Source organism: Crotalus tigris, unplaced genomic scaffold, assembly GCF_016545835.1.
Source record: "Crotalus tigris isolate CLP2741 ecotype Arizona unplaced genomic scaffold, ASM1654583v1 scf7180000018486.1709376, whole genome shotgun sequence".
Lineage (NCBI taxonomy): Eukaryota > Metazoa > Chordata > Lepidosauria > Squamata > Viperidae > Crotalus > Crotalus tigris.
In genome coordinates this window covers 299310-323228 of record NW_024097034.1, presented here as the reverse complement: position 1 = coordinate 323228, position 23919 = coordinate 299310, and the positions used below count along the sequence as shown (strand labels likewise).

The 23919-nt window shown below is 38.1% G+C and overlaps 1 protein-coding gene across 3 annotated transcripts in view; it reads right to left on the bottom strand.

Moving 5' to 3' along the window:
- LYST (lysosomal trafficking regulator) overlaps positions 1–23919 on the bottom strand; it is a 97007-nt gene that overhangs the window by 17895 nt on the left and 55193 nt on the right. For all 3 annotated transcript variants that reach the window (XM_039352982.1, XM_039352983.1, XM_039352984.1), the window contains 18 exons: positions 23178–23254; positions 22373–22561; positions 21215–21360; positions 21032–21128; positions 20168–20229; positions 18851–18906; positions 18264–18416; positions 16576–16820; positions 16355–16421; positions 14766–14922; positions 14341–14481; positions 12021–12238; positions 10499–10720; positions 7793–7982; positions 6737–6873; positions 5526–5624; positions 1502–1641; positions 362–459 (listed from right to left, as the gene is read on the bottom strand). In XM_039352982.1, coding sequence (XP_039208916.1) covers positions 362–459; positions 1502–1641; positions 5526–5624; positions 6737–6873; positions 7793–7982; positions 10499–10720; positions 12021–12238; positions 14341–14481; positions 14766–14922; positions 16355–16421; positions 16576–16820; positions 18264–18416; positions 18851–18906; positions 20168–20229; positions 21032–21128; positions 21215–21360; positions 22373–22561; positions 23178–23254 — 2494 coding nt within the window. The remainder of the gene's footprint in view (positions 1–361; positions 460–1501; positions 1642–5525; positions 5625–6736; positions 6874–7792; positions 7983–10498; positions 10721–12020; positions 12239–14340; positions 14482–14765; positions 14923–16354; positions 16422–16575; positions 16821–18263; positions 18417–18850; positions 18907–20167; positions 20230–21031; positions 21129–21214; positions 21361–22372; positions 22562–23177; positions 23255–23919) is intronic.

Below are 23919 nucleotides of genomic sequence, written 5' to 3'. Positions count from 1 at the left end.
CAGCAACCATTCTTCCAATTCTAAACCATCTACCCAGGTTATTTACTATACGCTTTTAAGACAAATGAGGGGCTATCAGGTAAGCCAGTTTCACTTATAGATGCTCATCCACCTGAAGTTACTACTGGAAATTAAGTTATTTAGTTAGCTTGTTCGCAGTATAGTTGGGAATCAGTTACATTTTTATTCTGACCAATGGGGATTTCTGCACAATTGAAAAGCTTGCATATCTTGACCGAAGTTAAGATAAAGATTTAACTTCTTACTATTTCCTTTGCAATTCTCTGAAAAGTTGTATAAAATTAACTTCATAGGCTTAACGTTGCTAGTTTGCATCGTTTCCACTTGATAAGACACCTACCTGAATCACAAACAGTTGCAATGTCCCCTGTTGTTTCACTAGCAGACACTGCTGTAACAGGACTTTTGTGCCCAGCAAGACTTTGCACATAGCACAGCCTGCAACAATGATTTGATTGTTAAAAGAATCACTCTCAAAGAATCAATCATTAATATATCATGTTGTAATGTTTTAAAGTAATGCTTTAAATCCTTATTTCCAATAATAATATTGGAATATCTTATTACTTAATTGTTATCTAGAATCAGTGTGTAGATGGGGCAAAATACACAGCTTAAGCAATCTTACTGGTAATTTCATAAAATGGAGCAATTCCACCTTCATTATAATTCAGAAATTGGGGACATTCGATATACTGTGTTTCCCCAAAAGTTAGACCCAGCCCAATAGTAAGCCCCAGCTTGATTTTTGGGGGTGGGCCTAATATAAGCCCTACTCCAAAACTAAGCCCTAGTTTTGGGGCAAGGTGCACCCCTAAAAATAAAGATGGGGGGATAGGGGGTGAAGCTGCCCCACGCACCCCACACCCGTTTACCTTACCGGTAGGACCAGCATAGCCAGGCCTCCCACACCCCGACACCTGTTGCGCCACTACTTGATTTCTTCTGCAGCCACTTGCCACCACTTGTGGCCAGACGCCATGTGGCGCATTGTGCCGTTGCCATTCCTCCTGGTAGGAGGCCGCATGGCGCTTCGGACCACTTCCACTGCTCATGCACTTCAGGCCGCTTCTGTTGTTTGCAGCAGGAGGCCACATGGCGCTTCGGGCATTTCCGCAACAGAAATGGCCCAAAGAGCCACGCAGCGTCCTGCCGCAAGCAGCAAAAATGGCTCAAAGCACCATGCCGGGAGGAGCCGAAATGGCACAAACCACCATGCAGCCTCCTGCCATGAGTAACAGCAACGGTGCAATGCGCCATATGGCGACCGGCCGCAAGTGGTGGCAAGCGGCCACAGAAGAAGTTAAGCAGCGGCGCAACAGGTGTCGGGGTGTGGGAGGCCTGGCTGTGGTGGTCCTAAGGCAAGACATTCTCCAAAATTAAGACCTAGTGCCTCTTTTGGAGGCAAAAAAATATAAGACCGGGTCTTAATTTCAGGGAAACATGGTAGTAAGAGGGGGTGATTTAAAAATGCTTATACCTGTTCAAATCCCATATGATACAGGTTCCATCTTTGCTCACACTTATCATGATGCTATAGGGTTTGCAGACTAGCAAGCTGGTGATCTCTGCAGTGTGTCCATATAGATGCATCTGAGACTCCATGTCAATTTCAGAGGGCTGCAAAGGGAAACAGACAACCATGAATTTATCAGGAGGAGGGAACAAAAGTAGTGTATTACAAGTCAAACTTGAGACTAGATTTGAAGATACAGCTGCTTTGTTCATTATTTTACTGATTCAACAAGTGCTATTTCATTATTTTTGTCCTGAAAGGTGAAGGCTTCCCCTGTCTAGTTGTGTCTGCCTCTAGAGGCAGTGGTCATCTCTGTTTCTTAGCTGAGGGGGCCAGCATTGTCCAAAGACACTCCCGTGGTCATGTAGCCAGCATGACTATATGCCAAGGCGCACGGAACACTGCTACTTTCCCACTGAAGGGGTATCTCTTTATCCAACTGCATTTGAATGCTTTTGAACTGCTAGGCTGCCAGGAGCTGGAGCAAGCACGGGAGCTCACTCCATCACATAGTGCTTGGGTCCCAAAGTGCCAACCTTCTGATCGACAAGTCCTGCGTCTTAATCATTTTTGTCTTATGTAACTGTTTTTCTCAATTTCAGTTACAAAAACAGAAAGCCAAGACTGCTTATGTCTCAATTCAAGCTTTTCTTTAAAACTGAGTGCTTGATTGACACACAATTGCTGCTATGGCATTAACTGTGAAAAGGAGCTCATTTAGATCTTTCACATAGTTATTAGCACAGGGGAAAGCTCTAAATAGCTGCTCATTTTAAAGCACATATCGTTGCTTGAGTAGTTCGTGAGCAGATATATCCAATATATTTCTACAGTTGAAACCAAATGGTGTGCAAAATCAGTAACTTTTTACCCCATGCTGTTTTTTATTTCTGCTGCTTCCTCTCTTAAACGTGAGAGCGAGCTAATTAAGACGCAGAAATGTAATAAAATAAGCTGATAATGAAAGCTGAGGTGATAGACAATAGCTTTGATATGCCAGGTACAGCATTGTCTTGTTGGAATTCCAGAAGGAAAGCTGCTAGACTTTAAAAACTCATTAATATACTAAATCCCAAGATTTCTTATGCTGCAAAATAATTTTGGGCAAATAATGCATATTCAAATTGTACACTGAAAATAGTGTTTCAGAATCTGACCTATCTTTTACAGATAAGAAGGGCAGTGAGAGGTATTTAGACCAAGTTCACTAATTAGTGCACATAGCTGGCATGCTTTTCCTTATTACTCTGTATAGAATCTCATTGTTACTCTAAATTAATATTCATTTTAGAAGAGGAACCTAAACAGATCTTATTGAACATATTGTCCATATCATATGGCCACTTCTCATGGTATTAGCTACACTCTGTATCAGGGGTCCCCCGAAACCCTGATACACAAAATCATCCCCTCTCCTCCCCCGCCAGGCCACAGAGCTGGAAAGGCTGGGGACTACTGCTATATGGTCCAGAGTGTGAGACTCATGAGAAAGGCAATCTAAGGACTACAACTGAAGAGCAGTGACACAAATGTTCCCATTTATCTCATATGACTGAACATGTTTACAAACCAAAGCAAAATCTGTGTTGCAATAATTTACTTTGAAACAGTACTGCTATTATGAAAGGACTACTTTCAGACTGCAGAATCACCCAACAAACTGCTTAACCAGAGGAATAAGGAGATTTTAAAAAATTAGATTTAAAGGTATTTTAAAAATCTCTTAATTAACAGCATATTTTGGATACCAATTCATATAAGGATCGTCTCATTTCTAAATCAGAGAACAATTACTTAAACTGACAAAATCCCTTTGATATGTATAACCAAAACCTGACTGGGGAATTCCCCCCAAGATGAAAATCCAAAGTGTGACTTCAGTTGATAGAAAACTTTATGGCTTTCAATGAAATAATCAGGAGTGAAACCCCATTTATTAAAATGGACTCTAGATATACCATAGAAGAGATACAACGTAGCTCAGAACTGAACTGCTTGATTTTTGGTATGCTCTGAGCTTGGTTGCCTTCTTTAGATGTTTCATTATCAAGCTAGGTGACATCATCAGTAGAAGAGAAAGTGGGGGTTGCTGGCTGTTTTTGTATAAATACCTTGCTCTGCTAGTCTTGGTGGGGGTTGTATTTCTTCCTTGATAGTTCTTTGATTAGAATATTGTCTCTTCCCTAATCATTTATCTAGTGATGTTTCCTGCTTATGTGTGTACTGTCTGCTAAAAAAGATGCATTCTAGTTGTTTGTTTCCTTCCTGGAAGCTTGCTATTTGAACAGATAAGCTATCAACAGGCATCAACATAGCGATAAACTCCATTTATATACCATTTAAAACAGGGGTTCCCAACCTCCAGTCCATGGACCAGTACCGGGCCGCGGCATGCCAGCAACCAGTCCGCACAAAGAAGCAAAGCCCCATCCGTAGGATGCAGGCAGCATGCAAAACCACACCCCCTCCGATCCACGGAAAACCCTTTTTCCACGGAACTGGTCCCTGGTGCCCAAAAGGTTGGGGACCTCTGATTTAAAAGATACAATCAAGAGCCCATAAAGGAAACAAACAGGCTACAAAGCTTCCCCTCCACTGCCTAAATGGAGCAAAACATGTTAATCCTGACAAGACTGAATTGCTATAGATAATTATGACTCAGCCCTGAGCTGAGAATTTACCACCTTTGGATTTGATTGTGATTACACTGATGCACAACTCAGGGCTGTTCTTAGATTCCTGGCTCCTACCCAAGGAGCAGATGATAGCCACGGCTAGAGGATCTTTGCACAAATCCATCTTGTGTGCCAATTGGGTCTATACCTAGACCAGGAGGCTCTATTCACTGTCACTCATGCTTTGTCACACATCCTGTTTGGATTATTGAAACACACTCTAGATGGTGCTGCTCTTGAAGATCATCTGAAAATTGCAGCTAACCTAAAATACAGTGACATGGATGCTTCAATTCATCTGTAATACCTCTCCTCAAGGAATTTCACTAGTTTCAACTAGACCTCCAGGTACAATTCAAGATGTTGATTATCACCTACTAAGCCCTTCATGTTTTTTTGTAGATTGCCCATCTTCAGTTACATGGTCTGGCAGTTATTTTACCACTAATCCCCTTTATTAAACAGTGCCATCTAATGCAACTCAGAAAGCATGACTTCTCTGTCTTGATACCTGCTCTTTGGAACAACATAACCTTGAGCTTTGGATGACTTTAATCTTGCCAACTAGCCTTTTTAAGGCAATAAACACCAGTCTCTTCAACCAAACTCTGGATGTCAGCATTGGGATAACCCCACTGTGGCGTAATGACTATTTTGCTAAATTTTGCTATGGGCAAAACTTGATTCTAATTGTTTATAATAATTGTTGTGTTTATTTTACTGTTTTTAGCCATTCTGAGTTATATACTGGTAGTGCAGTCATATAAATCTAGATGATAAATAAAGAAAAACAAACAAACATGATCCTGGAATGTTTGGGGGTCTGCAAAATGGAACTGAGTACCATGTAGCCCATAGGTTTGCTTATTTTCAGGGTAATAGATAAGAACCAACATACTTGAAAGTTAAGAAACTCCCAACTAGATTACTAATTATATATTTATATTTCAATCTAATAATTGAAAGGTGCAATGATAATTGGTGGCTATACATATGTACATATATATATATGTAGGCTAAATGATAGGTACAGGATATACATAGGAAAACATTTGTTTTCATAATTATTAGCAAACTGGCAGAGGTAAAAGAGTTAAACATTTCTTTTATAGATGTCCAAACTTTACCTATTCAGATAAAACTGGTATGTTTGGCAAAATAAAAAAAGGGAAATCAAATCATTTAATAATTTGGCTGAGGGATGGCCAAGAAAGACACAAGATCTAATATTAGGAAAGTAGAACCATGTTAGGGAAACTAATTAAACGACAGCCAGATTTTAAGCAGTTATAGCGTCAATTTTATATACTTACAGTGCAACTAGTGAATCTGTTCATATACGCTGTGATAACTCCACATTTACTCCCGGTAAAAAGTTGACAGCTGTCTGGCACCCAGGCACAACTTGTTACCTTAGATACAAAAAAAGGTGAGACATTTAAACAGTATTTATGCTTTATCTGCTGTTCATCTCAAGGACTGCCGAAGGGGATTATATTAAAAACAGATACATTTAAAGAAAAACACTTCCTGTTTTTTAGTTCTTCAGCTGTTTTGTTCTTGAGCTCATTCCATTCCTCCACAGAAAAAAGGCCACAGCCTTACTTACGATAATGAATTAGGTTGCAAATCTACACGCATTGACTCACATACAAAACTAAACTTTCTGCTACTGTAGTTACTCTATGTCATATAGCAAACTAGAGTACACAAGAAAGTTATAAGGGTGTTGGAAATAAGCTTTCTAAGTAACAGGGAAAACTGCAACTCTAAACTCTGCAGCTCAAGCTTTTGATATAATGCATATACCGTGTACAATACATGCAACTGGGCTCTAGAATCAAGTAGTTTGATTCAGTTAATTCAGATAGAATCATTTTCTGATGACTATTGAAGTGAGCAGTGATTCCTTAAGTCTGATAGTATAATAACCATAAAGTAGCAACTTCATCTGTATAGATAGGATCAAAAGCAAACACAGATTTAAGAAAGTCAGAGAGTAGCATGAATATAAGAGCAGTTTATTGTGGTATTAATTTGCCTGGACCAGAGGCCATAAGATCAGGTATACACCTACATTCTACAATTGTGTGGACAAGGTAGCAAAAACACTTATGAATAGTGTGATCGATGAGAAGCAGGAAAAACAGCAGCTGGCTCTTTGTTTGCAACTAGGAACATTCATCCTTTAATGTATTTGATTAAACAAGCTGAAAATCGTAAAAGCTCACATCCTACTGATGACTAATTGTAACTGTATGGGTTGTCTTTGGTTTTCTTTCTATGTTGTACTATAATAACACTTAAATAAACTTAATTGTTTCCATTATTAAGAAATTAAATTATGGATTATGACATAATGTTTAACGTTTAGAAGGGACCTTGTAGCAAACAGTGACTTATTAGACTAGGATAAATACATCTAAAGCAGACTTTATTTGTTAAGATGCTGTAAGGATTGCTTCCCCCCCTCCCCCCCCCAAATACTAAGTTAATTGAGCAGAAGAGAATTAACAGGTCTTACCTGGTGAAACTGTGAGCTCTGTATAAAGTTTACTGGAGGTTCACTTTGCTTGCTTTTTAATCTTAAAATATTGTCTGCATATCCCCAACTCAGAATGGCTGACCACTGGATATCTGTACTATGCATGCTTCTAACACCTGCAATAGTAGTGCAATTCAGTTGACATTTCAAGGTATTCTATCATGTATTATTATTATTTTTTAAAAAGCAAACACTGGAACCTATTCTTTTACTGTTAAAATCACTGTTATTTTAACAACTGGGAATCTTCTGTTTTACAAACCTATTAAAGCCTTAAATAATGTGGTCTTCATAAGAAGAAATGCTTTCCATTTTCTCTATGTTAAAATCTGAAGCAATGAACTTGTCATAACAAGAAAAAATGTTGGAGTCCTTAAATTTCCTTATTTGTTTTTGTTGCATAATGGGTCCATAATAAATAGAATTACATTACTTATACAGTAATTGATTTCTGTGGGATCCAAAACATGTTTCAGCCAGAGCTATCTCTACAGGAAGCTACCTAAGGGCAGTAATTTCAACATGAAGAGCTGAGGTGGCGCAGCAGTTAGAGTGCAGTACTGCAGGCCACTTTAGCTGACTGTGTTCAGCAGGTCAGCGGTTCAAATCTCACGGGCTCAAGGTTGACTCAGCCTTCCATCCTTCCGGGGTAGGTAAAATGAGGACCCAGATTGTTGGGGGCAATGTAAATATATATATACATTGCTTACTGGTGTACACCGCTTAGAGAGTGTTTGCACTTAAAGCGGTATATAAGTCTCATAAATAAATAAAGCAGAGCTGAGCCATTTCATTGTGGATGTTTCTACAGTTGTCATCAGAATTGCTATAGCTTGTGTGGGAGCCATTTCACAAACCTGCCACCCAATTTAAGACCTCTACAGCAATTACGCTACCCAGTAATATACAGTATGGGTCCCAATAACCTATTTGTCATTTTGGGATGACTGAACCAATGGATAAAGAGGGTAATTTGGCCTTTTATGAACTCTGGTTTCCAATGTTTCTGCGAGGACTGTGTACTAGAGTGCTTACCTTGCTCTTTGCTGTAGATCATCAGAAGGCAGAATTTACGGGACAAACCACAAATTGCTCTAGTTGGTAAAGCCTGCAAGGAGCCAAATCTTTCTCCATGTGGCTGGCTAAAGCAGACCACTGGATCAGGGGCACTGGGAGAACCTACGTACTCTCCCCATTTTAAGCCTCTGATCCAAGGTAAAGGACTCTAAAACAAAAACGAAACAAAACAGCACTCAGTGGTGCCATTTTAAAACATTTTTTTTAAATACCAGGTTTAACGTGATTTTATTTCTAATAAAATTGTTAGATAACATATTTACCCACCCAATTTTAATCCCAAACACTTACTTGTGAACTGGAGGGTGGTTATTAGGATTGCATAGTACTTCTCATTAAAAAGCAAAAAACGTACTCCAGAGCTTGCAATGGGCTAATGCAGCACCTGTTCCTAATTCCTTATCAAATATCCCTTTCCCTGGCACAGGGCCCAAATGCCAATGGCAGCCATGTGATCCGAGAGAAAAGGTTAGAGACAGCTGCAGCAACTGTGTCCCCATCCATTCCAAAGTCCCCGTTTACCTTTCATTCTGATGAGCTGCACAGTCCTAGTAGCCATCTTTTTTTTTTAATTGAAAAGTTTTATACAAATTTTCCATTTTATTACAATACAATATCCCTCCTCCCTCCCCCCCACCCTAACCCTAATCCCCCCTCACTTCCCAGAGCTGATTAAAGGGTTACAAATAAGCAAACAAATTCTAATTAAGCTTATCCAACTATACCAATAACCAAATCCATAAAATACTTTAACTCAAATACAAGAAAATTCCCCCCCAAAAAATTAAAAATGAAAATAACAATATAAGGTGGCGCAGCAGTTAGAGTGCAGTACTGCAGGCCACTTTAGTTGACTGTGTTCAGCAGGTCAGCAGTTCAAATCTCACTGGCTCAAGGTTGACTCAGCCTTCCATCCTTCCGGGGTAGGTAAAATGAGGACCCAGATTGTTGGGGGCAATGTAAATATATATATACATTGCTTACTGGTGTACACCGCTTAGAGAGTGCTTGCACTTAAAGCGGTATATAAGTCTCATAAATAAATAAATAAATAAACAATTCCCACTTTAAACTATAAGTTATTCAAAAACTAGTAGCCATCTTAAAACTGGCCGATTTGCGTAAAAGAAGCCACTGAAGAAAAAATAACTGGTGTAGATAACTACACCATCATTGTTGCTTGGTGCATTTAAATCTATACTCTTTTAATAATACTTAAATAGAGTTTCTCTCTTTTCTCTGCTGTCCAATTGTCTTTACCTCTCAATTCCCTCCAGTTTTATTTCTCCACTTTCTCTTTTCTGCTCTTTCCAACTCAGTTATCTCTTACTCTAACTTCACCCCCCCCCCCCGGTTTCTACTGGAAGGAAGGAAAGAAGGGTGTTCTTATGTTTGTGTAAGTCAGTGTTTCCCAAACTTGATAATTTTAAGGCATGTGGACTTCAACTCCCAGAATTCCACAGCCAGCATTGCTGGCTGTGGAATTCTGGGAGTTGAAGTCCACATGCCTTAAAATTGTCAAGTTTGGGAAACACTGGTGTAAGTCAAAGTCACAGTATAACTCTGCATGTAGGTAAGAATGGCTGCCAAATGCAATTGGGGAACAATTGAGTACCTGTAAATAATTTTAATTAATTTAGTTGAATTAATTTAACTTAAGTAATCCAATTAATATACTGCTTTTATCTTGACTCTTTGGGGCAGGTATTTATGTCATGTGTTGAGCAGTGGGACAGGGAATCTTCTTTACTGGTTCAGAATTGACAGCATCAATCTATTAAATCATTATTTAGTGATTTGGGAAAGGTCACCCATGAATCACATCCAAGTGTGAGGAGCTCCTAGAATAGTTTCTCAGTTCAGAGTCCCGCGGAACTACAGATTCAGAAACCAAGGAAAGGTCCCTAGAAACAGATGAGAAGGGAAGTTGCATACAAACTTCTAGAGCACAGGTGTCAAACTCGCAATGTCACATGATGTGTCGTGACATATCACGACTTTTTCCCCATTGTCGGCAATGGGGTGGCCGCGGTTTTGGCATGACGCATCAGGCCTGCAGGCCGGCAGTTTGACACCGGCAGGGATACACCATGATTTATCAGACTGGAATTTTTATATCTAACCTAGGTCTAGAGGTTTAATAAAGCTGGATCACAATGCTATCTTTATTTTGAGTTAAAAATGTGATTTCATTAAACTTATCTCTAAAGAAACTGAGTAACAGTAGTTGAAGAAATAATGTTACTTTTAAACTTTCTTTAAAAAAATTAATAGTTCTTGACTTCTCTGTTGAGAGACACAGATAATTGTTCTTTTAAAAATATATATGACCATGAAATAAACAAGGAATCTAAAGCATGAAGAATTACTTGATGCTCTTCCAATCCAGAAAAAAAAGGCTTATTGAAAGAAAAGAGGTGCTTAGGTAACACAGACTTGACAGACATTTTAACAAAAGCTTTAAAAACAATATCGATTTCTCTACAGATATTCTCCACCCAAGATCCTCCCACCATTAAAAAAGCAGTAAGAGATAAATGGATAGATAGACAAATAGTGAGTCAGTGTATACATGCGTGTGTATGGCATGTATCTATTACACTGTGATACTTTACAGGAAGAAGTTCTGTTATATAATAAATAGGGCAGCATTATGAAACATACTGGATAGACAATCTCTTTCGTATGCTCCCTTGTTTCTCTGAAGGCAAACTGCACTAATAATCCCATTGCAGCAGGGAGTTCTCCTTCCATAAGTTTCGATCTGCTGACGTGTGCAGAGTGGAACAGCTGGCGAGGAGTCTGCCCATATGTTTTTATCATAGTCTCCAGAGCTCTTCTTTGGACTGGATCTTCAACAGCTGACACATCCATTCCAAAATATGTCTAAAATGTAAACAGAAATGAATTATATCTATATACATGTATAAGCATATATGTGCATAAAAGGATAAGAGAAGAATTCATTCTTAGGGCATGGATATATCTGTATTCCTGTTATTAGATTTATGTTTTTGTTTTAAAAGTCACAGTAGTGTTAAAAAAATGCTTTCTCTTCCTATTTTCCCCACAACAAGCACCCTTTGAAGTGGGTTGGACTGAGAGAGAATAACTGGCCTAAAAGCATTCAGTTGATTTCTCTGCCTAAGGGAGGAATAAAACTCACAGTCTCCCTATTTCTAAAACCTTAAACATTACATCAAATTGGCACATATAAAACTTGTTCAATAAAAAAATTAAACAGCTAAGCAAGTATACTATACAGTTGAGACAAAACAACAGCACCAAAGCTCCAAGCTAACAAAAGTTCTTCTTACTTCCTCTTGGTTCAATTATCATCAAAATAAAAAGATCCAGAAAGCAGAAGGAAAAAATGCTAAGTTCCACACATAAAGCACTAACACAAGAAACACCCCCCCGTATCTCCCAGCGTCTGAACCTCTGCAAATTTACCTTTGATCCTTCTATTATTTAGCCACTCTCTAAAGTATTTTAATTTTTAATCATCGTAGAAGCCATCTACACCTTAACGTGAACATCTTGGCCTGATTTTAGAACTGATTCTGCTATGGATGCCTTAGGGTAGTGTTGCTCAACTTTGGCAACTTTTAAGATGTGTGGATTTTTGGGACTTGAAGTCCACACATCCTAAAACTGCCAAGATTAAAAAACACTGCCTTAGAAGATGATATTTATTAGGAACTGGACCAAGATTGTTTCTATTGATTATACCTGACTTCTTCACAAACTTCAATGCTACCATCTTTAGTACCCTGTTGGATTCTGAAACAGGAACTGATACCGTAATTCCAATTTTATCTAACACGTCTTAAAAAGGGATGCTGGAAGATTGCTATTTGTAACTGAGGGCCAAGAAACAGCTCAAGAGATCATTCAGAAACTTCAGCAACATATGGCTGATACCCAGTTTTCTTTTTTTTTTTAATGCAAAGTAAGCAGCGATAATTTTGAACTAATCGCTGACTATAATAATGGGTTGGCTGCAGCCTAATAAAGTATCTTAAAGCATAGATGACAGGTAACACCGTTCTGTAGTAGGAATGTCCACCTAAGAATGGGAATATGTTACATTTTAGATGAGCCTGGATCTCTCGTACATGCTGGGTCTGATCCTATCATTGAATGAAAGTCAAATGTATTATTTTTTTTTAAAAAGGATACTTACAGCAGGATGAAAGACATTCATAGCTTGAACAGAGGCCTTGCCTTTTTGTTTATACCCAAATACTAAATCAATCCAGTGGCAGATGGTTTGGGAAACATGGTCAGACTCTAAAGCTTGACGGTGGATCAGAATAAATAATCTTGGATCATTTCGAGCCCAGGGTGGGAGGTTCACATGGTTTACTCTTTCACCATTCTGACGTACCCCAAAATCAAAACCTAAAAATAGAAATAACTTATATTAGTTGGCTTAAATTTAAATAACTAACGTAAAAATTAATTTTCATGTTCACGCCATATTTCTTAAAAAACCAATTCAGAGCATTAGTCACAAGATTTTGTTCTCCAAAATTTTACATTAACAATTGATTAAATCAGTTGCATAGTTTTCATATAGCTTTAAATCTGAATGTGAATTTTGGACTTGTGCATTGCTCCTGTTTCTCTCCTCCTCCAGGAAAGCCTTCTTTTTCACCAATCTGCATGTCAACTCTACAAATGAGCATGGCTGCAGCCATTTTTCCTACTCATTTTCGGTTGCCACATAGAATAGAGGGAGGGGGGTTGCCCAGGTGCTTCGCTAATCCCATGGGAACCAAGGTCATCGGCTGCTCCCAAGAGGCTGGGCTTTGCGTAAAAAGCCCGCCGAGATATATTGTTTGCATGATTTTAGGAGTGGGATTTTTTTAACTTTGTATTGGGGAATTGCTATGTGTATGTCCAGACTTGGTTTCACTTCTGACATGCCGATACTTTGTAACTAATAAACATGTTCTTTGAGGAATTTGCAAGCCTTGGAGTTCTGCTTTATTCGTCTCTGTTTGTTGGAACCATGACACTGCAGTCTATTATGAATGAACCAAACATTCTGAATGTATTACAGACCCATTTATTTCTTTTAAACAAAGTTTTTCAATAACAATAAAAATGGTGCTATTGACCTATGAGTAGATAGTAAATTTTAACACAACAGTTGAAATATATGTTTTGTTTACCGACAGTTGAAGATCCATTGTTTTATTTTTTTTAGATTTCTGGATCACTGCAACCATATGATTCCCAGCAGTATATAGAAAACAGTTAAAACATAAACAATAATGGCATAATAACAATATTATTAAAAAAATGAAAATCAATTAACTGGAGCAATATAAATACTGGCATTTCACCAGAGGAGTTTAGTCTTAACTTGCTTCCAAAAGGGAAGCAACATTGGAATCATTTTTATTCAGGGGGGCATAATATGGAGACCATTTTAGAGAAGCCCCTCCCTCTGGCCTCAACCCCTTCATGGTAGTGGGGAACTATGAGTGAATGTTCCACTTCATATAGAACAGTAATAGGTACACTCGTTGGAACTGGGTAAAAGCTCTTTGGGTCATAATCCTCACTTTTCCTTTCAGCTGTAGTTGAGTCCAGAAGGACTCCTGATTCATGGATCTGCTTCCCTGGAGGGTAGTACCTACTCCTTGAAAGATAAGACCAGAGCTACCAGAGAACCTTGTGAATGAACAACACTTCATCTTGCTTTGATTCAACTTCAGTTTGTTACTTCCCAATCATAGCCTCCAGGCGCTGAAACAAGATGCTAACTACATTGTGTGGGTGGCAATATACAAGTTACTGCACCTTGAACTAATTAATAACCTGTTTCAGTAACTAAGATTAAAAAGTAGGGTGGAGAGAACCAAGCTCTGCAACACTCTGAGCTAATCTGACATAATCTTTCTTACCTACAACCCCTGATTAGAAACACCTACTGAAGGAATGGAAGGAAGGAAGGAATGGTACCACTGGAGCACAATACCCCAATTTCTTGCCCCCACAGATGATCCAAAATGATAGCATGATCAACCAAGGGACTAGTGATTAAGGCACCGGGCTAGAAAGCAGGAGACCATGAACTCCAGTCCCAGCTTAGCCATGAAAGCCAGTTGGGTGACTTTAGGCCAGTCATTCTCTCTCAGCCCAACTTACCTTACAGAGTTGTAGAAAAAATAAGAAAAAGAAGAGGTGTGCTGGATATGTTCACCTTGAGTTAGTTGTAAAAATAATAAGGGCAGGAAATAAACAAACAAACTAATGCAACCAGTATAGTTTCCATCCTGTACCCAGACCTGTTTCCCAAATGAAACATGTCCATCTCCACTTTTTCTTTTCACCACCCTCACATGAGCCAACTGGAATAAAGTATTTTTTTTCTTACCCATTACATCTGCAATCTACCAAATGAGAGCCCAAACTTCAATAATTGCAGCATTCAGTATTACTGAATGCTGGATGGATTATAAAAAATATGACAATGTCTTTTTAAAGCATACCTTCCCTGTTAACTAAAAACTCAGGAAGATAAAAAAATTCTGGGATGAGTTCCTTTACATCAGTCATTGATTCGTACGACGAAAGACGCCAGGTTGTGTTAGTAGAATGGAAAGTTCTGTCTGGAATATCAAAACTCTGATCTGAAAATGAAACCATATTAAATTAATTAGAAATTAATATATCACACTTAATTTTTGGTGATCATCAGGGAATACATTTAATTTTCTGTATTTTATTTATGTGCATATACTTTTACTGGTGCAGACATACAGGATACATTTCAGCACTTCTATTTCTAAGGATTGTAAAAAAAACAATTAAAATAAATATTTGTAATAGTCTGTTGGTTCTGTGTTGTATCTATTGCCCATTCAAAGCTAGGAAATTAAAAGTATTTAAATAATAAAAATCTAGGAAAACGTACCTTGATAAGCTAAAAACATCTTTGTGAAGGGTGGCATTCTAACCAGAAAGTGAAGAACTGTTCCGCTATTTGAGTAATGAGATCCATAATGATAAGGTTGTACAGGAGGCATGGGATCATCTTCTCTAGCTCCTTTACGATATTCTTCTTCTAAGTACTGCAGCAGAAAAGAACAGAGGAAAAAAACATGCAGTTTTTGTAATTTTTATTTATTTCCAAAGTTCAAATAAAATTTTTTTAAAAAAGACATCCATTTCTGTCTAATACAATTACTGCTTGACTTACAACGGCAATTCAGCCCAAAATTATGGTTGTAAGTCATGCTGGTTGTTAAGCAGATCACCGTAGACCAGACATGTCAAACTCGCGATGTCGCGCAATGCCATGCAACATATTGGCACTATTTCGCCATTGCCAGCAACGGGGTGGGTGTGGCTTCCATGTGATGCATCTGGCCCACGGGCCAGCAGTTTGACACCTCTACCATAGACCATGCCCGATTTTACAAGCTTTTTTGTTGTGGTCATTTAGCAAACATTGTGGTTGTTAAGCAAATCCATTCTCTGTAATAGGCATTTTTTGCTGGAAACTGGAAGTAAACGGAGGTTTCTGGCAAAAAAACCATTGTAAACGGTGGTCATGTGACTGTAGGACACTGCAAAGGGCTATAAATGGAGGCTGGTTGCCGAGTGCCCCAAATGTGACCAGGTGACTGAGAGGGAGGCAGGGGGAGATCTTCAGAACTTTGAATCCAGGTTATAAGTAGCCTTGGGGAAGTCCATCATAACTTCAATGGTCATAAGTGATACTTGTGTACAGCAATACTAAACTTGTGCTGATTACTTAATCTTATATTTGGACTGATAACTTAAAAATCAATTTATCAATCAACACGATAAAAATGAAAGTTAAAAAAAGTAATTTCCTTTCTATAAAAAAGAGAAAAACTTCAGATATAAAAATTGGATGTCATCAGGACTAAAGAGACCATCAACAGTGTCAGTGAAGACACCATAGCAAGAGAACTCTATTCAAGGCACTCCACTCAAGACAATCTCAAAGAGGAAATCTGAAAAGGTTTTCTTCAGCTGTTAAGTAAATAAATCATATATATTTTCACAGATTATTTAGTAATAGTACTACCAAATAGTACTACTAATTGAAACTAACTCATCAGCCTCAAAATGGGTTAGACTCTAAGCCAGTGGTGGGATTCAGCCGGTTCGCACTACTTTGGCAGAACCGGTAGTTAATTTTTTGTTGCCCAGGCCCAGAATGGACTTCCGGAAGCAATATCCACACAGAGAACTAGTTGTTCACATATTTGAATCCCACCGCTCTAAGCTCTAGCAACAAAGAAAAGTAGCTCCCACAACAACTTGCGATCACTTCAAAAGACAATTATCTTTTATCAAAAACTAGAATGAGGAGGAATATTGAATATTGTATTCCCTTTTGCTCATTTGAATCATCAGGCAGGCAGTTAGCAGAACAAAGACAAATTTCATGGTTTAACATATTCTCTCTCTCTGTCTCTCATACCTTTTCAATTTTAAATATGAATGATATGAACTGAAATATTTCAGTACCTTGTAAGTGTCCACGTAACGATCTTCCTTTTCCTTTGACTGTACAGCTATTGGTTTGATCAAATTTCTGAAATTACACCATTATAATTTGTCAATTCCAGAACTTAAGGAATACAACAAATGCAGTCTAATGGTTTTTTTTATCACTACCATTATGTGAATATGACAGAAAGTGATATATCTAGTAAATCATTTTAAAAGACAAGCCATTATATTTTTACCTATAAACAGATGGATCGTTTAAGTCCAATGTTTCATTAGTATAGTCGGAAAGTATAAAGGGAAATACTGGATACTGCATGAGATCATTGAAGGAACGGCCAGCATGTTTATTCAAATGAGTGAGGTATTCAAAATTAGTGATCTGTCCAGTATACCACAGATGGGTTAATGCAGTAATATTGCCATACTCCAAGAGATTAGGAAGATTATTTGTTAGAATATTGTGGTATACATCATCCCGCACCTAAAAAGAATCAAATAGAATTTTTACCAAGCCTTAAAGCATGAATCTTTTGAAATACACATTTTCAATATACTTGAACAGTCATGTGTTTATTTTAGAAGTGTAGCCAGAGTAATACATACATATCTTCATGCCTCATTCACCTCATTCAGCTCTTGATGTGTAGTCTCATGAATAAGTGCTTGACTTCCCTTTCCAAAATATGTTGCCTACAGGTAGTCCTCGACTTATGATGGAAATTGGGACCAGAATTTCTGTCCCTAAGTAATGCAGCCGTAAAGGGCAGGGGAAGCATGGCAAGGCTTGGGGAAAGTGCACAAGAGTGCACAATGTTGTATGAGTGGCTAGTGGGGCACAAACACAGAAGGGTCTGGAAAGGGTTTGCAGGTGGGGGAGACTGATCTCAGCGACTTGCGACCTTCTCTGTCAGCTTCCCCACTGACATTCTGGGAAGGCTGCAAATGGCAATCACGTGATTGCAGAGAACTGCAACCAGCTCTAAGTGTGATTTGGTTGTCAAGTGCCCAGATCATGATTACATGATTGTGAGGTAGCTGGGATTGCTGGAAGGTTGAGGACCAGTCATAGCCACTGTTTGTTCAGTGCTGTTGTAACTTTGAACAGTCACTGAATGAATGTTTACAGGTTGGGGACTACCTGTACATGCATACTTGCCCACAAACTTGTTCATGTTATCAAATGAAATGCCATCACTACGACATCTGTGGAACTTTTCCACTATAAGCTCTCAATATATAGAATCTCTCTCAAGGGAAAAACTATTAAACCCATAAACCTTTTGCTGACTGATCAATCATCAGAATTAAACTGTGATTATTTCTTTTCTCTTGTGATCTTTTAAAGTATACATTAATATAGTGGTATTAAATGCTTCCTGCTATTCACTGGGATGGGTAACCTTGGGGCCAGAATATAACCTCCTAACCTTCTGGAGGAGGACATAGGAGATCTTCTATGATATACAGCAGATGTCCCCAACCTTTTGGGCACCAGGGACCGGTTCCGTGGAGAGAGGTTTTTCTGCGGACCAGAGGGGACGTGATTTTGTGTGCTGCCTGCATCTCGCGGATGGGGCTTTGCTTGTTTGTGCGGCCCGGTTGCTGGCATGCTACAGCCAGTACCGGTCCACGGACCGGGGGTTGGGGACCCCTGATATACAGTATATTTATGTTCAAAAGTTGAGATTTTCCATCTACTAGATTCCAGTAGCCTCTTCAGGATGCCTGGGTTTTAGCAAAGAATTGTTCTTTTCCCAGACATACATGCAAACTGGCAAGGGTTGGAATTCAGAGATGGGTCTGTTGCTCGGTTTTTCTCTGCCTGGATTCCCTTTGATTTCTTTTGTAAATTTTCATACATATGAAACTAAATGTTACACAAAGCTCCATCCAACATTACTATATAGTCACCCAACATACTTACCTTTGTGTTGTCAAAAGCCAATAGTAATGTTCTGCCATTTGTTAAAAATATTTCTACAGCATTATCTCTTAATTGCCACCAACGCTTGTGTACTTCTTTGATTTCTTCAAATGTCCAAGAAAACGAAGCTGGCTCAGTTTCCCCCTGAAAACTCTGAAGAAAATGCAGCATGTTAAAGCAATTAGCTTTTTCATCATCATCATCATCCCCAGAATGTACTTCTTTGATATAGAAATATTTTAATGCTTTTGCTATTTTTACTATGGGATGCATAAATTCTTAATGTTATTGTTTTATTTTGATATTTCATGCCAAATGTCAGTATTAATAAATGTACCTATTCCAATGCATTTTAACTAAGTATCAAACATTTGTAACTAACTTAAATACTTTCAGATGCCAGAAAAAATCTACTGATGAAACTTACCTAATGTTTTATTTTTTCTTTCAACAACATATCCATAAAAACGGATATCTAAATTCCTAGGATTCTTACTTATTATAGATTTTGCGTGAATTATAATCACTAAATGTACATAAACATATTTAAAAGTATGATTTAAAAACAATTCAAAACTTTTACTTACTGAATTTTCAATAATTTCAGAAGCATTGTCTTCCACAAAATACATTCCACATTTGCCTGCAAATATTTAAGAAATATTTTTAATGTACACATTAGAGTTACCATGGTTTATATTTAACCTACATATGATATCAAAAGACTGACATGAAAATAAGTTTCATTTAATTTATTAAACCTAAGTATTGCCCATCTCCAAACTGAGTCTGAGCAGTGTACATTAAAAGCAAACAACATAGAAAATACAATGTAATAAACTCATAAAAGAGAACAAGAACCAATGGCAAATAGCTAACAACCTACAGAGACCCAACACAGTTGTTTTTAATATTTTAATGTATTTAATTTTATAGTTTCAACATTTTATAGTTTAATTTTTGATTAAGAGCTGCGTAGATTTGGATAGTAGATGGGCAGCTATATAAATATTTTGAATGAATGAATGAATCCAAAAGGGGCTTCAACCACCTTAACCCAAGGCTTGGGAGAAAGTCAGGTCTTTAAGGCTTTCTGGAATGCCAAGCAGGATGTGCTTGGCATCCCCCAATATCTGTGTGGAATGCCACACAGATATTGGGGGGAGGATGAGGGGGATCTCATTCCAGAGCCACCTTGCTGTGGCCCACTCACCAAGGCCAACTCACTACAATCAACTCACCGCAGGACAATTTAACAGTTCAATTTAATTATTTAAAATAAATTAAAAAATTGTTTTATTTTTTGTCATTCACATTTCATTTTGTCCCTCCTTTTTCATCCTTTCTTTAATTATTCTATTCCGCCATTTCTTCGATATTAGCGTAACTTGTGTTCCGCAGCAAGTTGGCCACAGCAAGTTGGCTGTGGAGAGTTGGCCATGGAGAGTTGGCTGTGGCAAGGTGGCCATGATGAATTGTCATAGACCCTCCCTAATTTGTAGGCTGCACTAGTTCACCAGTACCCTGTTTCAGCTCATTCCAGCTGAGCAGACACCATACCAGTGCCTTGAATCTCACTTGAAAGGGTCCTGGTAAACTAGTGCAGCTTAGAAAGCAAAGATGTCACACTGGCATACACAAGTGTGCCCATCACTGCCCATACCACTGTATTTTGGACTAATGGATGAGAAAACCACTCTTAGCATTTTTCTTTTTATCCTGTGTGTATTATCTTTTCTTTTCTAAGACTAAGATGAAGGTGATTTTTTTTTAAATTTAGCCTGGAGGAATTTTTGAAATAGCTAGATTTGCTATTTTCGCAGATATCAAAAGTACTCATCTCAAAATTGCTACCTTTATATAAGAGCCAGATTGCTTGGTCAAGTTAGGGAAAAAAGATTTACCTAGTAACAATTCACCAGGGGTCTCTCTCGACGGGGCCACATTTATACACCTTCGATTAACTCTGCAAAGAGACACAATAAAATATGACAATTCAAATAGTATGGTAATATGAAATCAAGGATGGCAGATCCTAGTTATCACATGTGAAATTTGCAGGTAGAATATTTCTTCTTTTCCCCTCCTCTTTCTTCTACCGTCTCCTTTCTTCTGAGATATAGAGACTAGCTGATAGGAGCCATGCATCCCACAGTTTGGACTCAAACCTAATAGATTTATTACAGCAAATGATCTTTTGGATTATAATCTATTTCACTAGATCAGGGGTTCTCAACCTTGACAATTTTAAGACTTGTGGACTTCAATTCCCAGAATTCTGGGAGTTGAAGTCCACAAGTCTTAAAGTTGCCAAGGTTGAGAACCCCTGCACTAGATATTAGCAGGATACACACACACACACACACACACACACACACAGAGAGAGAGAGAGAGAGAGAGAGAGAGAGAGAGAGAGAGAGAGAGAGAGAGAGAGAGAGAAAATATATAAATAGAGGTGGAGGGGAGGAAATGTAAATTGCATTACTAACACAGCCTAAATACATAAAAATATGTGTATTTGGTAATAACTGAGCCCTCCTCTTGTCAATTAAGTTAGCCTGACTTCCCCCCTACTTGCTTCTCCATTTACCTGTTCAACCTGCACACATATTTCTGTAACTCAGGCCTAATTGGTAAGAAGCTTTCTGGTTACAGACAGATGATTCTTAAGCATCCTGTGTGTAAGTACTGATGACCTTGCATTATGTTACTTTTTTTCACAACCCTCCTGCCTCTTTTTGAGCTTTTGACCTTTCAGGAGAACTAACCTTATATGCTCGCTGGCAGCTTTGTCTTTCACGGTGGAAGAGTGAGATGAATGTGTTTTGTCTTCAAACAGATAGGCCAGAGGGGGCTTAAGAATCTCTATCAAGAAGCAAAACAAAACTTTATGTTTTAATTTTTTTTTTTAAGAGAAAGTAACTGGACTCCTAAAGAATGCTATAACCTACCTTCCAATTTTTGCCTGTCTTTGAGGAGGTATTTATTTGGAATAGTTAAGTAGCACCTCTGCAAGCGCCGCCTCTCTCTGTTAGGTCCTTCAGTTGGGTCCAGCTGCCAAGATGTTGGGTAGGAGGCAGGGTCATACCAAAGAGCCCTGCAAAAATCAACCCATAGAGTGTGGCTGTAGTATTATTGTTATTTGTTAATTATTATCTTCTTTAGTTCCTGCTTTTATTGGTATTATTATTATTTTCTCTGTTGTCTTCCAAGTACACTGAGTGTTTCCGTACTGGAAAGAAATTCCTCATGTGTCTAATCACACTTGGCCAAATAAAGTATGCAATTCAATTCAACTCAAGTGGAAGCACTGGAGTAAGGCTGATACCCTATCCTGTGGTAGGTCCAGTATACAAAGAGTCTGTACCTTCCCAATTTCACTTTATACATCAACAATTTCATTCTGATGAGCTTAAATGGACTCCAGAAGATGGTAGAGGACAGGAAGACCTGGAGGAATGTTGTCCATGGGGTTGCGATGGGTCGGACAAGTTGTTAGGTCAAAACTACAGGGATCTCTCTAATGCCAAGTGACTGGTGGCAACAATACTAAGTTCCTAGATGTAAGAAAGGTGGAGTACAGTTGGGAGTAGAGGATTCAGTAATCTCCTCTCATGGAAGCCATTGTACCCAATCCAACACATCATGTATTACACATACAATATGCAATGCTGCTAAGCAGAAATAAGAAACAGTCAATCCCTCAGGAGAGATAAAGCTGGAGATGATAATTTTGAAAGCCAAATAAATCAACTTGATCTGCTGTTTCAGTGGTACATTAATTTGGAACAAAATAGATGAGGTTTTTTTTTCTTCCACATTTTACATTACTATAACTTGCTCAGATTTTTAGGTTGTACCAGAGAAAAGGTTATTTGGTTCACAGCATTCTCACCCTATACTAATTTTGAAGAATTGCAGTTTGCTTCTTTTGAGGGAAATAAAGGCAGAGTTTCAAGTGAATGTTTGCATGTGTCCTTCTAAAATACAAATCTTAATGTGAATAAAATTCTATTTCACAAATGGGAACAGGTATCTCAGATTTTTTTTCCCATTAAGCAATAACAGCAGCCATTATTTTTTTGAAAGACAGAAAGGTAGCTGCTTACCTGTCATGTGTAAATTGCTGAATGAGCTCCTGCCAGTGTCTGCTGGCACTTAAGTCTGTTTTATACATTCCCCTGATGTGCTGAATCACCTTCTTTCTTTCCATGCCCTGGGACAGAGAGGCAGCCTGAGTGATATCCCCTGCAATTTTAGAAATCTCCTTTGATTTTGCATCCAAGCGCTGAAACAGACTAATGGAAATACCAATTTATAAGGATAGCACCATTTACATTAAGGAACAAACAAAGCAAGCACTATACCAGTCTGTAGCTGGGAATTTCCATTTATAAGGATATGGGTTTTTTTTTCTGTTCTTCTCTTTTAGTTTAGCCAATTCCCTTCCCATCCCCAAATGTCTCCTCTACTATTAAGTTAAAGGATTTTATTTAAGTTAGGATTCAGTATGGGTCGTAGGATTCAGAAGAAACTTCTCAAATCACCAACTTCTGAGATAATGCCAGGTGTAACCATAATTTAATTCTGTAGCATAACGTTGAAGATATCCTACTGTGAAAAGAAGTGGATAAAAAGAGAAGACCTTTGATGCTAGAAAGAGCAATTTTATGCTGTTTGACTCTTCCCTCCCACACTGTATAATAATGACATGACATTTTGTATGCTTTTTTTTCTATTCCATGCTTTTGTCAAGATGCAGAGGTAAAGAAAAGCACAGTGCAACAATATCTTGAATTTTATGTTCCATGTTATAGGAGAGGGAAGGAAACTAGACTGGTGCCTGTCTTGATGAAGGCTCAATGGTTGAGGTAACATTTATTTTTATTCTTAGTAAAAGCAGTAGCAACTTACGTTTGCCAGTTGTTGGCCATTATCTTTTCCCAAGAAGCTTTATTCACCTCTTCTTCACCCACATATTTCTTATGGTCCTGATAAGCAGTTTAAAACAGTGATTCACTTTTTCAGCTATATTCTTATTTTGCAGCAATATCAAGTACAGTATTTATATAGTATAACTGGTTTGGTACAGCAACCAACTATGACAAGTACAGAATTCAACAGATAGTTAGGACTACTGAAAGAACAATTGCAACCAGCCTGCCTTCCTTGGAAGACCTGTATATTGTGTGGATCAGAAGGCTGAGAAAATATCCACAGACCCCTCACCTCCTGGACATAAACTGTTCCAGCTCCTCCCCTCGCGATGCTGCTATGGGGCATTGCCAAAACAACTAGACAGAGATAGTCTTTTCCCTCATGCCATCACTCTGCTGAACACCCAATTCCTTATGTCTAAGGATACTTACCCACGTAGTAGGGTTGTATTACTATTATCCTTCTCATCTTTCCTATTACCTTCTATTATTGGTATCTTATGATTATATTACTTTGTTGTTTGTATGTACACTGAGAGCTTATGCACCAGAGACAAATTCCTTTTGTGTCCAATCATACTTGGCCAATAAAGAATATTGTATTCTTTGATTTTATTCTATTTCTAATATTTCAATATTACTTGCCTATTGCAGCCAAATTTTATTTAAAGATACATGTTTTCCTATTTTTGTTTAGTGTATTCCAATTATTTTAAGAA